At 46.1% G+C, this 17,260-nt stretch overlaps 1 protein-coding gene across 1 annotated transcript in view; it reads right to left on the bottom strand.

The window, feature by feature from the left end:
- The window catches only part of MCCC1 (methylcrotonyl-CoA carboxylase subunit 1), a 61,456-nt gene extending 45,082 nt beyond the window's left edge, over positions 1 to 16,374 (bottom strand). Inside the window, exons 1-4 of the mRNA XM_055129241.1 lie at positions 16,166 to 16,374; positions 11,492 to 11,538; positions 9,611 to 9,747; positions 7,323 to 7,418 (exon numbers count right to left, since the gene is read on the bottom strand). Of these exons, the coding sequence (XP_054985216.1) occupies positions 7,323 to 7,418; positions 9,611 to 9,747; positions 11,492 to 11,538; positions 16,166 to 16,254 (369 nt within the window). The 5' untranslated portion in view covers positions 16,255 to 16,374. The remainder of the gene's footprint in view (positions 1 to 7,322; positions 7,419 to 9,610; positions 9,748 to 11,491; positions 11,539 to 16,165) is intronic.
- Between the last annotated feature and the right edge of the window lie 886 nt (positions 16,375 to 17,260).

Here is a 17,260-nt window from a genome sequence, read left to right as displayed (position 1 = left end):
TTTCTTTATTTGGGGTGAATGTTTGGGTTTTTTCCCCATGTACAACAGATTCATGTGCAGATTTCACCTCTAGTCTAGATCCTGTGCTGAATGGCCAGCAAAATCCTTTCCCATTGCTCACATGTAAAGGGCTGTTTCTCCCCATTTTGATTTTTATTTCAATGTCATAATTAGAGAAGAAATATATTTTTGTAAAATGAAATTTAAAAAAAATTTTATTAGTGAATCACCGTGTGGATACAGTTACAGATTTATACATTTTTGTGCTCATGTTTCCCCCATACAAAGTTCGAGAACCCATCCCTTCACCAGTGCCCATTCTCCACCACCAGTAAACCCAGTATCCCTCCCACCCTCCCCAGTCCCATCACCCCCCACCCCACACTGCCACTATGGCAGGGTATTCCCTTTTGTTCTCTCTCTCTGATTAGGTGTTGTGGTTTGCAATAAAGGTGTTGAGTGGCCATTGTGTTCAGTCTCTAGTCTACATTCGGCACGCGTCACCCTTCCCCCGCATGACCTCCGACCACATTTTACTTGGTTTTCCTTTCTCTGAGTTACCCAGAATGAGAGACCAGCCTCCAAGCCATGGAGACAGCCTCCTGGTACTTATTTCTACTATTCTTGGGTGTTAGACTCCTATTTTATTATTCTATATTCCACAGATGAGCGCAATCTTTCTATGTCTGTCTCTCTCTTTCTGACTCATTTCACTTAGCATGATACTTTCCATGCTGATCCACTTATACGCAAACTTCATGACCTCATTTTTTCTAACAGCTGCATAGTATTCCATTGTATAGATGTACCAGAGTTTCTTCAACCAGTCATCTGTTCTAGGGCACTCGGGTTTTTTCCAGATTCTGGCTATTGTAAACAGTGCTGCGATGAACATATAAGTGCAGATGTCATTTCGACTATACTTTTTAGCTTCTCTGGGATATATTCCCAGCAGTGGTATTGCTGGGTCAAATGGGAGCTCAACCTCTAGTTTTTTGAGAATCGGAATCTGGACATTTTTAATTATGATATTACACATGTAACAAAATTTATCATAATAACCACTTTTAAATAAATCATTCATTACCACTAAGGACATAATGCTGTACAATCATTGCCATCATCCATTTCCAGGATATTTATATCATTCCAACAGAAATTCTCCATCATTTTACCTATCTGAGGTACTCAACTAAAGAGAAAGTGTACAATATTTGTTGTGTCTGACTTCTTTCATTTAACATAATGATTTCAAGGTTGAACCTTGTTGGATTCTTTTATAAAGCAGAACGACATTCTACTGTATGTACATTCAATATATTGTTTCTCAATTTACCTTTTGATGGACATATTATTCCCACCTTCTGACAATTATGAATAATTCTGTTGTGAATTGATGTGAAGTATCTGCTTAAGTTTCTACTAAAATTCTTTTTTTTTAGGTCACACCCAGCAATGCACAGGGGTTACTCCTGGCTTTGCACTCAGGAATTACTCCTGGCAGTGCTCAGGGGACTATATGGGATGCTGGGAATCAAATCTGGGTCGGCCATGTGAAAGGCAAGCGCCCTACCCACTGCTATAAATTCCTTTAAGTACATATCCAGAAATGAAATTGTTGAATCATAGGGTGCAAAGTAATTTGCCTTTTTCATTTAAAATATTATTGTTATTATGCTAGAATGTCAAGTTGGAAATGATCACTCTGGACTTGTGTGATCGAGCGCTAAAAGTAGGTCAAGGTATATACATGATAACTTTACAACCTGTACTGCAAATGATAATGACCAAAAGAAGAGAGAGAGAGAGAGAGAGAGAGAGAGAGAGAGAGAGAGAGAGAGAGAGAGAGAGAGAGAGAGCAAAGAAAAGCATCTGCCACAGAGATAGGGTGGGGATAATGGGAGGAAAGCTGGAAACATTGGTGGTGAGAAATGTACACTGGTGAAGGGACAAGGGACACATGTTGGAACATTGTATGAATGAAACCCAACCGTGAACAACTTAGTAAACATGTATCTCATAAAAAAAATTTTTTTAAATGTAGAATGTAAAAAAAAATAATAAAATTCCAATGAGGGATAAAGGGTTCCAGAACAGTAAGGGGATTTATTTTCTGGGTCTCTGTAGAGAGCTGGCCTAGATGGAGAGATAGCACAGTGGGTTGGGCACTTGTCTTGCATGAGTCTGACCTGGGTTTGATCCCTGACATTCCATATGGTCCCCTGAGCATTGCCAGGAGAGATTTAGATTTCCAAGGGCAGAGCCAGGATTAACCTCTGAGCATCATCAGATGTGGTGCCCCAATCAATCAATCAATCAATCAATCAAGCTGGCCTAGAAATGAAACCACAATATGCCAAATGTGTACCTCACTCATCTTCACATCACTAGCTGCCAATCACCTTTCCAGAAAAAGGTAAAAAAGAAACAACAGGGCTCATATATTCAAGCAGGGATAGTACAGTGGGTAGGGCTCTTGCCTTGCACAGGACCGACATGGTTCAATCCCTGGCACCACATCCACAGATGCTCAGGGCTTGCTCCTGGCTCTGTGCTCAGGGATCACTCCTGGTAGGCCTGGGGGGTGACACGGGAAGCTGCAGACAGAACCAGGACTGTCCCTTGCAAGGCAAGTGAGTTAACCCCTGTACTCTCTCTCCAGGCCCCTGATTGTAACGATTTTAAAATTCAGTTGGTTAGACATATTTTTTTCGACTATAATTATAGTATATTTGTTAAATTGTGGAACAACAAAAATAGCCCTAACGGATATTGAAGTTGGAGTAAGAATTGTTTCCTCTCAGTAAATCTCATTGCTTTCCTATTTTTCTTCCCCTTCTTGGGGGGATTTCCTGGGGGGGGGTCACACCTGGCAGTGCTCAGGGGTTACTCCTGACTCTATACTCAGGAATCACCCCTGGCGTGCCCAGGGGACTAGATGAGGTGCTGGGGACTGAACCCAGGCTGGTCACACAGAAGGCAAACGCTTTACCTGCTTATTATCATTCTAGCCTTTTCCCCTGCCTTTTCAAAGATTTCAAGATGGCATGTTTTCTTGCCATCTTAAGAATCTTTTGCTCCAAGGTGTAACTTAAAAAGCTTTAGGACGCACACACAAATCATGGACTGAACAGCTCGCTGCAGAGATGCTTCCGGACTTCGCAATAGGCCCCTTTGGCCAGGCTGCTCCAGACGGGAGCAGGTGCTGTCCCTCCGCCTGCCCCCTAGGAAGCCTGGGGGCCGCCACCTTCTAGAACCTACCAAAAATTCCAGGTATGCAAGAGCAGAAGCAGCAAACGACAGGCCTCATGGGACAGGGGAGGACCCGGCCTTTCTCCTTCCCCCCAACCCCCACCCATGGGACTCTGAGATGATGCCCACAAATGCCCCCTGGCTACTTATTAAGCTCCTACACAGCCATGATCCAGACACACACACACACACACACACACACACACACACACACAAATCTCGAAACCGAGTAGCTTGCTGCAGAGATCTCTCCAGGCCCTAATTATTAAAATTTTAGAATTCCTAGAGTATTGTATGCTATCCTTAACAAGCAGTACAAAACAAATGGTCTAGCATGGCCTTTTTGGCAGGTTTGAGTAGTGGTGGGACTGGTGTCAAAATATTGGATGTAATCATAGTAGAGAGAAAGTATTGTGGAAATTGTCTGCCTCGCAGGTAGGGGAAGGGTTGGGATTGGCAGGGGAAGGATACTGGGGACTATGGTGGTGGAAAATGTGCACTGGTGAAGGGATAGGTGATCGATCATTGCATGATCGAAACTCAAATATGAAAGCTTTGTAACTGCAAAAATAAATAAATAAAAAGCTTTAAACACAAGCATATTTTAAATACCCATGACTGAAATATTCAGTCCAGTGATATAGATCGAAGAAGAGAACACTGATGCAAAAATGAATAAACACAAAACTATCACACGACTCATCAGTTCAAGTCCCGTGCACTAGGAGGGATAGAAAACACGTCTCAAGTGTGGATGCTTCTCTCAGGAAGAGCACAGGGGAGTTGAGGAGTGAAGACGTGCATATGATGAAATGAGAGAAGAGCTAACCAGGTGTGAAAAAGACTGGAGCATGGAATCTAAATGCTGAAGGTCAAGGGGGTGCCTGAGTGATTAGACGAGGTGAAAAAGAACAACTGGAGCAGGAATCTGATTGCCGCAAAGAGCATTAACTCCCAAGGACTCTGCTGGCTTTCTTTATTGCCAGCCCCACGTGCACCCCAACCCACTATTCCATGAGCCACCAGCAACCACGGTGATTTTATGAAAATGTCCATTAGGTCTCTTCCTCCTCTGGCTGAGAATCCTTCACTTGCTATCTAAAGGAAACGCAAACTCCTTCTCAAGACCTAAGATACTCTAAATGAGGCTACCAATACCTCTCTTTCAGATAAATCACAGTTCTTCTCTGTGCCAGCAATTTTTTTCTGTTCTAAACCCAACTTTTCATGCTCTGTTTAGTGAGTGATAAGGTCCTTTGTAAGTTACTTTTTTCCAGGGGCGGCTTGTTAAGATTCTGCCAGCAGGGGTCGCTGCAGGGAAACGGAACTTCCTGTTCGTGGCCTGGGTGCCAGAATGCCAACTCCCTGGAGTCCCAGAGCCAGCCCCACCTGCAGAAGGGCCGTCCTTCACCTCTTCCCCAGAACAGCACGTGGGTGTCCACTTCTGCATTTATTACTGTGTAATCTCAACACTTCCTTCTTTCACCGCCTCCTAACATTCATGGAGGAAGATTTCACCAAGTTCCCTGTGTTGGAGAACACAGAGAGATGGTGCAAGGCTGCGCCGATACTCTGTATGCATCATGTATGCATCATGTATGCATCTGTATGGTCAGGGTTCCAGCCTCAGCACTCTCAGCGCCCGGCACACTCTGGAACAACTCACAGGACAAAGCTGGGGGAAACTCCTGAGCAACTCCAGGTGTGGTCCCCAGACCAAACCAAATAAATTCTGTCTAAATATCTGATGGCATTTCCGTTGTACTGACTGAAGGAGCTTCCTCACTACCTTCAGTCCATTCATACTGTACTGGGTTTTTTGGGGGGTAGGGGTAGGAGACTGGAGGGAGGCACATCTAGCAGAGCTAGGTCCTACTCTTGGGTCTGAGCCCAGGGGTCACTCCCGGTTGTGCCTGAGGACCATATGTGCTCCTGGGAATCAAACCAGGGTCAGTTGCCTACAAGGAAACTGCCTGGACCCCTGTACTTATTTCTATAGTCCCCATACTATACTTTTTTTTTTTGGCCTCTTAACACCAAGCTTGTTTTCATCTCAGAAACTTGGTAATCGCATTACCCAGAATCTTCTCCTTAAGTCACTTGGCTGGCTCTTTCTCCTCCTTTAGGGATTTGTTCACATGTCACCTCCTCAGAGAGGCCTTCATTGGTCACTCTTATCAATATACAGTTTTTGAAGCAAACGAGCTTCTTGGGGAAATACAGGGGAAGAAGGAGAGAGGCAGATATAGATACTCACCCAAGAGAGATTACAGGCGTCTCCAGAGTGGAGCGTCCCTCTTAGCAGCCTTTATCTTCTTATCCTACTACATTTTCTGCCCATCACCCTAACTCTTAGTTGTATTATTACTGTTTTAAATGTTTATTAGCTGTCAACTTAGTAGTGTGAAGCTTCAGGGGAAGGAATTGTGTGTGTCTTAATATTGCTCCATTCATATTTCAACTTTTTTTTTAAATTTAAAACTGGGGACTGGAGCAATAGCACAGAGGGTAGGGCGTTTGCCTTGCACGGGGCCGACCCGGGTTCGATTCCCAGCATCCCATAAAGTCCCCTGAGCACAGCCAGGAGTAATTCCTGAGTGCAAAGCCAGGAGGAACCCCTGTGCATCGCCAGGTGTGACCCAAAAAGAAAAAAAAATCTAAAACTGGGACTGGAGCGATAGCACAGTGGGTAGGGTGTTTGCCTTGCACTCGGCCAGCCTGGGTTCGATTCTCAGCATCCCATATGGTCCCCCAGCACCACCAGGAGTAATTCCTGAGTGCAGAGCCAGGAGTAACCCCTGTGCATCGCCAGGTGTGACCCAAAAAGAAAAAAAAAATTTAAAACTGTTTTATTTGGGGGCCAGATCCTATGGTGCTCAGGGCTTACTCCTGGTTCTGTGCTCAGAGATCACTCCCAGCAAGGCATGGGGGATCATCTTCAGTGCCAGAGGTCAAACCCAGGTTGACCCCATGCAAAGCAAGGACCTTTCCTACTGTACTCTCTCTCTAGCTCTCCGGCTTAAAAACTGGCACACAACAGGAGACAAGGAATGTCTGCTAAGACAGTAAATGCAGGACCAGAAAGAGGAAAAGACAGTTGCAGGTAACTGGGCCAAAATAAGCGAACAGCATGTGAAGAAGAGGGAGAAAAGTTGGTTGTGGTCATAGTAAAGAACCAGCTGGAGAGATGGCGCAACGGGTAGAGCATATGCTTCTCGCATGCTGGAGCACCAAGTTTGATCCCCAGCACCATTTGGTTCCCTGACCGTGGCCATATGTGTGGCCCCCTTGCCCCATCCCACCCACCCCCAAAAAAACCTCAATTAAAAATGAGAACTACTTCTGGAGACTTGTCTAAGAAAGACTTAACATAAGTTATTCCTATTTATTTTGAAGGATGAAGAAGTGATAAAATATCACTGAAATTTTGGACCTGGAATACTGGGATACGGGGTGAGAACTTAGAGTATGGGAACTCTGTATCACTGTCCTCCCGTTGCTCACCGATTTGCTGGGGTGGGCACCAGTAATGTCTTCATTGTGAGACTTGTTGTTACTGTTTTTGGCATATCGAATATGCCACGGGTAGCTTGCCAGGCTCTGCCGTACGGGCGAGATATTCTTGGTAGCTTGCTGGGCTCTCTGAGAGGGGTGGAGGAATTGAACCCAGATCATACAAGGCAAATACTACACCCGCTGTGCTAAGACTGGGAAGTAAAAGGGAAACTATTTCTCTTGATCACTACCTTGCAAGTTAGGTTTCTGCCTGGTTCCCACAAAGGGTCTGGTTTTGACGCTGCCAGGGTGTTTTCTCAATGGTAAGAAGTTACCTTTGAGTTCTCCCTCCACCTACTTCCAAAATGTCTAAAGTGCAGAGGGTTTAGTAAAAAGGTGGAGTAAGGAATGAGAAGGGACAGGCTTTACTTACTTACAAGCGTTGCCCAATAGGCAAATGAAAAGCATCTTGGGAATAGCTAGAAACAGGAAGTGACTTCAGTAAATCACAAATTGTTTTGTGGAAATGACACAAAGCCATTCAACTGCATCGTGTGTCTCTGCGGGACACTTACCTGTGCTGCGGAGATCTTGGCCACGTGAATGATTTTCTCCATAGAAAGGTAGCTCTGCTGAGAAGGAGCCGGGCCAATGGAATAGGCTTCATCTGCCTGTATAAGAAACAGTACAGCCTTCAAGCCTATTCTGCTAGTGCACACCAAGATACCATCTAGAACAGCTCGGAGACTATTTGATAATCTAGTAAGAACACTGGCTCCCTGAGAGTTATGCCAGAATTGAGAAACAGCAGCAAGCGCCCCGGGCTCAGGGCATAAAAAGCCAGTCTGAGAAACTTTTATTTGAAGAGGATGTACTTGATTTTTGTTTGTCTGCTTGGGCCACACCCATCAGTGCTCAGGGCTTATTCCTGCCTCTGTGCTCAGAAATCCTTCCTGGCAGTGCTTGGGACCACAGGTGGTGCGGTGCAAGGCCAGGGATCCAACTCAGTCACTCGTCTTCAAGGAAAGCCCTGTACTATCTCTCTGGCCCTCACAATACTTGGTTCTTATGTATAAGTCACACACTAAAGTTAAAGTTGAAGTCTTAGAACAAACATTGGCATTACTAGGGGCTGGAGAGATACTGTGGATAGGGCAGTTGCTTTGCATGTGGCGCAAGTCCAATCCCCACACTCCCATCTGATCTTCTGAGCCTGTGAGGGTGATCTCTGAGTTCAGAGTCAGGAATAAGCCCTGAAAACATCTGGACGTGGTCCCAAACCAAAAAAACAAAACAAAGAAAAAAGAAATTGCCATTACCCATGGCATTGTTATTAACCACACACATGCACACACAAAAACCTTAAACGTACTGAAAGCCCAAAATTTACAAATTTGTAAAATATACAATAGATGTGGACAGCAAAAATTACACTTTACTATGATATAATTATAATACAATCATACCACAATACAATTATTAATGTTGCCAAAAGGTTAAAGCTGACATAGGATAATGTTGGCATAGGATAATGCTCCTTATTTTTCAAACACTTTATATGATGTCTTGATGCTTTCAAGTGACCAGAGCATGCCTGGGAACAGATCAGACGGGCGACATTTGTTCAAAAATGTACGGAATGGGGCTGGAGTGATAGCATAGCAGGTAGGGCATTTGCCTTGCACACGGCTGACCCAGGTTCAATTCCCAACACCCCCTATGGTCCCCTGAGCACCGCCAGGAGTAATTCCTGAGTGCATGAGCCAGGAGTAACTCCTGTGCATCGCCGGGTGTGATGCAAAAAAAAAAAAAAAAAGTATGGAACACCTACCACGAGCCACATTTCAAGCAGTGGGTGCCGCCTGTATGGTAGTGAACAGGACAAATGAGAGAGAGCTCGACACCAACGTGTGTTTGCAAACTTAATGGCAACTGGTCAGGACCGTGGAGGAAACGCACGGGGTATGACATGGGGTAAGAAACCTGACAGGCCAGAGGGTGGTGCGGGTAAGGCTGGGGAGAGGAGACCCTCCAGAATGACCAGGTCTTCGCCCGGAAAAGGGGAGCTGGGGGCAGGGAATATGTGAGAGCATACAAAATAAAACAAGGGGGTAGATAATAGCCACTGAAAATGAGCCCTGGGATTCTGCCAACAGCACAGAGTCAGCTAAGCGGGATGGGGGTGCAGGGTTACAGTCGGACGGAACCCGGGGACAACGACTGAAGGATATCGGACTCTGATGTCAGGGATGACACCTGTATGGCACAGTACCACTGTATGCCTATAACATTAATACTGGGGCTGGAGGGATAGCACAGTGGGTAGGGCGTTTGCCTTGCACGCGGCCAACTCGGGTTCGATTCCCAGCATGCCACATGGTCCCCTGAGCACCGCCAGGGGTAATTCCTGAGTGCAGAGCCAGGAGTAACCCCTGTGCATCGCCGGGCGTGACCCAAAAAGCAAAAAAAAAAAAAAAAACCATTAATAATACTATTAGAAATCGTGAAGACTCTGTTAAAAATAATTAATTAAAAAAAAAAAGACAAAAGGGGGCCAGGGAGATAGCTCAAGGGGCTGGATGGAGCACATACTTTGTATGCAGTAACTCTGAATTCAATTCCTGGCACCGCATGATCCCCTGACAACTTCTAGTGGTAGCCTAAAAAATTCAAATTAGGAAGACCACTGAACTTATGTTTGGAAATGGTTTCCCAGAGGAATGATCACTGAGGTGTTTGGACTTTAATCCTTTTAAACACTCCTAATGTTTGTCAATATGAACCATCAACATAAACAAAGATGATCAATAAACAATAAGTACAATCATTTATAAAATTTGACTTTTAGCATTTAACAACATACCATGTCTACATGCATGGAATTTCTGTCAGCCTCACTATACACAGCCACAGACCGTACACCCATTCTTTTGGCGGTTCGCATCACCCTGCAGGCAATTTCTCCTCTGTTGGCAACAAGGACCTTGGTTATATTTTGTCCTGTTTAAAACATCATAAACATAATATGTAAGTGTTACTGGGAAACAAACAATGAACAACAGAAATAAAAGTTTCATGATATTAACCAGAAAATAAACATTTGTTTTGGTAACAGCAGTATAACAGAGCCTAAAATAACCACCCTGAAAATAATTACAGAAAAATTACTATCAGACAATGCCTAACTTTCTTCTTCACCAAAATTCGAGACACCCTTATCAACATTAAATGCTTAAATTCTCAGCTTTTCAAACATAAAATATGGAGGAAAAAAAGGTAATGCCCAAGATCAAACTATAACAGCTTAAAAAAAATAATAAATCAGTTACAAATAACCTCCTCAGTAAGGTCCTGTGCTGAAAGACTTAATTATAGTCATCCTTTGAAACAGAGAATTATTATGATCTCACTTTTTTTTTTGCTTTCTTGGGGTCACACTCAGCAATGCATAGGGGTTACTCCTGGCTCTGCACTCAGAAATTACTCTTGGCAATGCTCATGGGATGCTGGGAATCAAACCCAGATTGGCCGCGTGCAAGACAAATGCCCTGCTGTGCTATCGCTCCAGTCCCTGATCTCACTTTAAAAGGTGAAGAAACTAAGACTAACCAAAACTGAGAGAGGGAGATTACTTTGGAATATATTTGAGGTATATCTGAAACTATAGAGATCCAAGGAAAGGATTGGGGAGAGGGGAGGTGTCAGGTCCAGGATTTGAACCCCAGCTGGGCTCACTCTAGAACTTGAGCTCTGGGTCTGGGCTGCACTGCCCTCTTTCTGTGCAAGGGAACTGTGTGGTTTTCTTGCAGTCCCAAATGCACATCACACCAGCTCAGAGGCCTCTGCTTTAAGGACAGGCTTTGTATTCATCTCTAAAATACCCTTCATCCATCCTCACACAGGAAATGTTCTCTGACACATACAATGGTTATTTTTTCTCAAAAATTGTGGGTCTGTATACTTTAAATGAATGTTCTTCAGTGGGGTTTGAGGAACCCCAAGAGTCACAGACCACAAAGCTGCTGGGGTGAAGCATATTCAGGGGTGTGAGTTTGGGGGAAGAGGGATACGCAACACCCACTAGAAGTTATTCTTTTTTTTTGTGTTATAGTTGGGATTTCCATATAAAATTTGTGAAAAGGTTCTGCTACTTTAAAAGGACAGTTTTAAAGCACTGATTTAGTGCATCATACTTATGTCTTTTCAAGTGAAAACATTGAAGAGTATAAAATAGAAATAACAACATACATATAAAAACCTTTCAGGGGGCTGGAGTGATAGCACAGCGGGTAGGGCGTTTGCCTTGCACGCGGCTGACCCGGGTTCGAATCCCAGCATCCCATATGGTCCCCCGAGCACCGCCAGGAGTAATTCCTGAGTGCATGAGCCAGGAGTGACCCCTGTGCATCGCTGGGTGTGACCCAAAAAAGCAAAAAAAAAAAAAAAAAAAAAAAACCTTTCAGTTATTCCTTAACATATTTTAGATTGAACAGCAAGAGATTTGATATCAAAGAAGCAAAACCCATGATTCAATAATAGCTGAGAAAATTACCATACAAAAGCCCAAACTTCAAAAGTATAGGAAAGCAAATTCTAAGTGTGCAAATTGAGAGTAAACATTTCCCTTTTGGTTCACAATCCTAAGCAAAGCCAAATAAAAATTCTAAATGTGCAAACTGAGAGTCAACATTTCCCTTTTCGGCTCACAATTCTAAGCAAAGCCAAATAAGTTGACTATTATTACCTGTGGTTGTTGCATACTTCCTGGTTCTCTGCTTCCATGTCCATCGCCTAGAAAACGAATCCCAGTGGAATAATAATGAATGAGGATATGCAGAACAATCATTGTCATTCCAAAAAATTGGAATCCTTAAAAAAAAAAAGTCAACCCAGACTGGTCAACCTTAGTGAAACCTTAAGCCTAAAATTTCTTAGAGTGTTTATGTTGGTGGGGAGGTGGGGCAGAGCAATTCCTCACTCCCACCTGAATGCACAACACCAAAGAAATCAGGCGATGGGGAATAACTGCCATGCTGAGAAGGTCAAATGGGCATCAGGTATGCTTAGGTGATGGGAATTAACTCCCATGCTGAGAAGGTCAAATGGGCATCAGGTGTGCTAGAGAGCCACCTAGTAGGGCTGGCGGGGCTTTGGTTCATGCCAGGCAGGGACTCATCACAGACTGTTTCAGTCCTAGACTTTCCAGCTGGTCCTGGGGTGACAGAGGTGGATTGGGAGAAAATGTCTGTTTCTCTCCTCTTTGCCTCACATAAGTCACCAGTGGGGGCCCACGGAATTCAGAACTAAACAAGGGCAGCAGAAAGAATGCCTCCCTCTCCCCCCACTGTTGCTGTAGATGCCAGAAAGTCACCTTATAGCAGTTTTCTCAATTGTTTTTTCATGATCTTTTCCTAATGAAAAAAGTTAAATACCAAATAAGATCTTGTAGAATTTGGGGTGGGAGAGCTAGTACAGTGGGTAAGGCACCTGCCTTGCACTCCGAAGACCCAAGTTCAATCCCCAGCACCACATATGATCCCTCTGAGCCCCTCCAGGAATAATCCCTGACTGCAGAGTCAGGAGTGAGACCAGGTGAGAGTGTGGCTGCAAAACCAGAAAAAAAATGGAGAAACAGGAAGAGTCCATGACTTGTTGACCTGCTAAGGAATCTTAAGATAGAATCCATTTTTCTTCCTGCTTTTATTTATTTTATTGGGGGCCTTCCAAGAGGTTCACAGAAGGTCCAAGTTCCCCTCCTGGATACACTGTCAGCCCTATGTTATCTCCCTGATGGTTTATTTGTATTTATTTTATGCAACTGTTATTCCAAGACCCCATGTTCTTCTTCTTCTGGGATACCTCCCGTTCCACTTCAGGTTTAGGACAGCCAGGCTCTTTTTCAGTCCATATCAGCCAGTGTGGCCGAGAGCCCAACCAGCACCACTGCAGCTTCCGTGTCACATCTTGGGGGATGGGAAACAGTTCCTACCCTGGGGCTTCCTTCTTCCATTTGCAGCCCTGTTTCACCTGAGAAATTTTTATGGGACTCCAGGTATATAAAACCAAACATATGCTGGTAATCAATCATCAAATTTTACAAATACAACGAAAATAATTTTTGCAAGCCCCACATTCAGTTACATGACCCCATGGCGGTTGTGGCCCATAGTTTAAGAAGCTAGGCTATACACAACAGTTAAAATTTGAGGGGCAGACCCTCTGCTCCTAAAGACTATGATCCAAGAGGTCTTCTAACCCATTTTGGCATCCAGAGCAGCTTCTTACAGAAATGCATCCAGACTGTGAACTGAACGAACTAAAATATCAGAAATCCAAAACCATGTGGCCACTCTTGCGGCCACGTGAGCTCATAGAATCTTCATTCTCAGCAATGAAAAGAAATTATTAAATGAAAAAAAAAATAGATTTGAGGGGCAGGATGAACTGAGCCACTGCCCCATGCAGCACCAGGGGGGGAAGGGTTTCTCTCTCTCAACCCTTCCTTTCCGGGCACAGCATGGCTATCACCGCTTTTGGAGCACAAAATGGAGGTACCAGCCGGCTGCTGTGGGGCGCAAGGGAGATCCCAGGGGGGAGAGGGGCTGGGGTACTGGCCCCACCCTCCACCGAGATTTAAGCGCAGTGGCCACACGTGTGTGGCCTTCCCACTGCTTCACGAGCATCATCCCAGAGGCCAACTAAACTACTTTGGACACCAGCAGCTCGCAGAAATGCCTCTAGACTGTGAACTGAGCCACTGCCCCATGCAGCGCCAGTGGGGAAGGGTTTCTCTCTCCAGGCTTTTCCATCTTATGAGCACCACAAAAGGGAAGTAAAAGCTTGCAGTGATGCAATTTCTGGCAGAATTTTCCCTGGACTTTATACAGAAATCCAAAAACTAATATCTCTTAATTGTCAGCAATGTGAAACAGTTCCTTTTTAGCAGGTCTGACTTTGGGGGGAAACTCCAAACAATAATAGTGAGTTTTTTGTTGAAATATTGAAGGTAATCAAAGTAGCGGCTATGTCTCTAGACTGTGAACTAAGCCATAGCCCCACGCTGGCCGAGGAGAAGAAATATCCTTCTTTCTCGGATTTTTTTCCCTTTTCAGGGAGAAGCGGCATGGTGTCCGCCATATTATTAGGTCTATTAAGCAGGTACAAACTTGGTGGTACGGGAAGGAGAAAAAAAAATTATGTACTTGGAACAGCGGGACGCTTGGGCAGTCTTGGGCCGGGCCAATACCAGCGTGCACTCCGCCGAGATTCAACCCAGGTGGCCACACTTTTGTGCGGCCGCTTTGCTGCTGATAGACCAGGATCTGGAGGCTAATTAGACTACTTTTGGTCCCAGAAACTGCTTGCAACCATGTCTCTAGACTGTGAACTAAGCCATAGCCCCACGCAGGCTGAGGAGGGGAAATATCATTTTTTCTCTATTTTTTTCCCCCTTTTGGGGAGAATCGGTATGGCGTCCGCCATATTATGAGGACTATTAAGCAGGCACGAACTTGGTGGTGCGGGAAGGAGAGAAAAAAAAGAGTTATGTACTTGGAACAGTGGGACTTCATATCTCTTCATTCTCAGCAATGGAAAACTAATTATCAAATGCTTCCTTAGCAGTAGGGCTGTCTTTTGGGGGAGGAAACTCTAACAACAATAGTGAGTTTTGTGTTGAAATATGGAATGTAATCAAGGTAAAGAGAAAATAAAGTGAAATTTATCAGTTACGCAGGCGGGGGTGGGGGGCGGGGGGTGGGAAGTATACTGGGGTTTTTGGTGGTGGAATATGGGCACTGGTGAAGGGATGGGGGTTTGATTATTATATAACTGAGACATAAGCCTGAGAACTTTGTAACTTTCCACATGGTGATTGGATAAAATAAATAACTTTTAAAAAAAAGATTTTAGCGGCAGACAGAGAAAGAAACCCTAGCTGCTAAGCATCCTGAAGAACCTTGGAAACCTAAGAAAAACCAGGAGAATAAGAAGAGTACTCCCCAAGAGTCCCAGTTTGCTCAGGGACTGGTCTTACAGTGGAGTAACAGAAGGTCCAAACCGTTTACAGCAATGTGGAGAATAAAAAAAAGACACTTGATCCAAACAGAGAAGCCTCCCAAGGCTCTATCGAAGAATGGACTCATTTGCACAGGATTCTGTTTTGAGTACCTTTCTAAAGTGTCAATCTATCTCCAGTGTACTCTTATCACTGAAGTACACCTGTGAAGTAACTAGTCCATGCTCCTACACTAGTAAATAGCAAGGCTGAAACCTCTGCCTCCAGACTGCGAAGGTAGTGCCCCTCTACACCAAACTATACGGTAAAAGAAGACCAAGGCAGAGGAAGCAAAGCAGATTTTTTTTTTTTCTAAAACCAAATACCCAAAGCCTGAGGGTATCTTACAGCCCCAAAGTCACCAAAGCTTGAGCACACTTTCAAACTAACCTGGAGCCAACTGGATAACTCTTTTGATGGCTTTTCAAATGTGTAGACAGGAGGTTTGGAGCAAACAGCTCCTCAGCTTTCTACTAGAAGGCAGATTTGCTTAACCAGATTCATTCCAACAATGAGAAAGAACCCCAGAAGACTTCCTCTGAACTGGACACCAGAAGGAAGACGGCTAACCTGAAAGGGAGGGGCCCAGAAGGCATCCCAAAGGCCTTTCTCACCACCCTGGGCTAGCAGTGGACTCACTGGCTGTTTATGGTCAGTTTGGGAGGTGCTGGGGATTGAAGCCAGGGCGAGTGCTCCACTGCGGGACCACATCCCCGGCCCCAGTACTGGACTCATTTGGACTTCACCAGAACCGGCTTACAGCAACGACCCCACACCACACCAGGAATGCAGAGGGTAGGGGTAAAAGCAAATGGTTGGAACTAAATAAGGATAGGGCAGGAAAGATGGTACAGCGGATAAAACACCTGCCCTGCATGCGGCCGACTTGGTTAAATCCCTGGCACCCCATACGGCCCCGCCAGGAGGGATTCCCGGGCGTAGCCAGATGTGCAGGTCCAGTTGAGCGCGCGCGCGCGCGCACACACACACACACACACACACACACACACACACACACACTATACGAGTGTTATTCTTGCCCATAGCGAGGAAAGCGGCAGCACGGAGAGGACGAGCCAGCTCTACCCCATTCCCACCCCTTATAAATAGAAAAACAACCCGCTGCAGGGGGGACCGGGAGGGCGCGATGGGGAGAGCAAGGCCGAAACTGAAGCGAAGCCCCCGCCCGGAAAGTCGCCGGGGTCAGGAGGGGTCCTTCCTTCCGTCCTGCCCGCCTCCATCTCCAGCTGGTCCCTCCACCCCGGGTCCTCGTCCACCTCGATCTCCACCCGGGGACGCTCGCACGCGTCCATTCACCCGCATCCCGGCAGCTAATCCAGCGCCCCCTGCACCCGCCATTACCTCGGCGGCAGGAGCAGGCTGGGGACGCGCTGCCACCGGCTCCTCTCGGCCGCCACCAGCAGCACCGAGACTGCAGACGCCGCTGCCATCTCCCCTCTCCCGCAACCCGGGCGCCAGGCTCCCGGCGTCCGCAGCCGCTCTGAGGCTTCCCCGACCACCGCGGGCCTAGTGTCCCACGGCGGCCACCGTCCGGGTCAAAACCCGGCCCGAGGCTGTGCCTGGGAGCCGTGGGGGCGTCACCGCCAGAGCCAATCAGAGAGCAGAGCCGGGGTTGGGCGGCGGCGATTGGCCAATCGGGATGGGTGCCCGCGGAGGTGTGGTCCCCGTCCCCGCGGCGCCCGGGATTCCGCGCCTACTCGGGGAGAGGTCCGCCGGGCGCGCCGCCTCCCCCGGCTCCTAGGCCCGGCTCGTTCCCGTCCTTCTTTCCCCGGGCCCTCGGGGGTGCTGCGCTGTCTGGCGGCGTCGGGGGGAAGAAACCCGTCCGATGACCTTTATCATGAAAATCGCGGGCAAGTGTGGGAGCTGGAGTCGTGGAGAGTCACAGGCACCGGTGGACTGCAAAATTCTCCGCCGTTTTCAAAAGCGAACGGGGAGAACTCTCATCAACCAACCTCAAATTTAAAAAGTTTAAAACTGGGACGGAGCGACGTTACCGCGGGTCAGGTGCTTGCCTTGCTCATAGGACCCCGGTTCGATCCCCAGCACCCCATGAAAGTTCCGAAGCACCCCCAGGAATGATCCCTGAGTGCAGAGCCAGGAGGAAGCCCTGAGTACTGTCGGGTGTAACCCCCCCCAAAAAAAAACCCCTTCTCCCACGTTTTTTAAAATTTAAAACTATCTGAGCTTTTAAAAAAGTTTTCCCCTGGGTCAAAAGGACAGCTCAATTGCTACTGTTTTGCAAACCTGGGTTCAATCCAGTACCTTCCAGCTCCAGTAATCCAAGACACTACTGCTTGGGAGCCCTCGCCCCCCCTCATCCCCCTGCTCAAGAAGTTGTAACTATTAGGGAAAAGGAAATGGAAATTTCAGAAAACCAAGAAAATAGAGACGGTGTGAACAAAACTTATAGATGCTTATTTGATATAGTTACAGTAG

This window comes from Sorex araneus, chromosome 2 (genome assembly GCF_027595985.1).
Source record: "Sorex araneus isolate mSorAra2 chromosome 2, mSorAra2.pri, whole genome shotgun sequence".
NCBI lineage: Eukaryota > Metazoa > Chordata > Mammalia > Eulipotyphla > Soricidae > Sorex > Sorex araneus.
The sequence above is the reverse complement of the archived record's forward strand: the minus strand, read 5'-3'. Positions and strand labels throughout refer to the sequence as shown.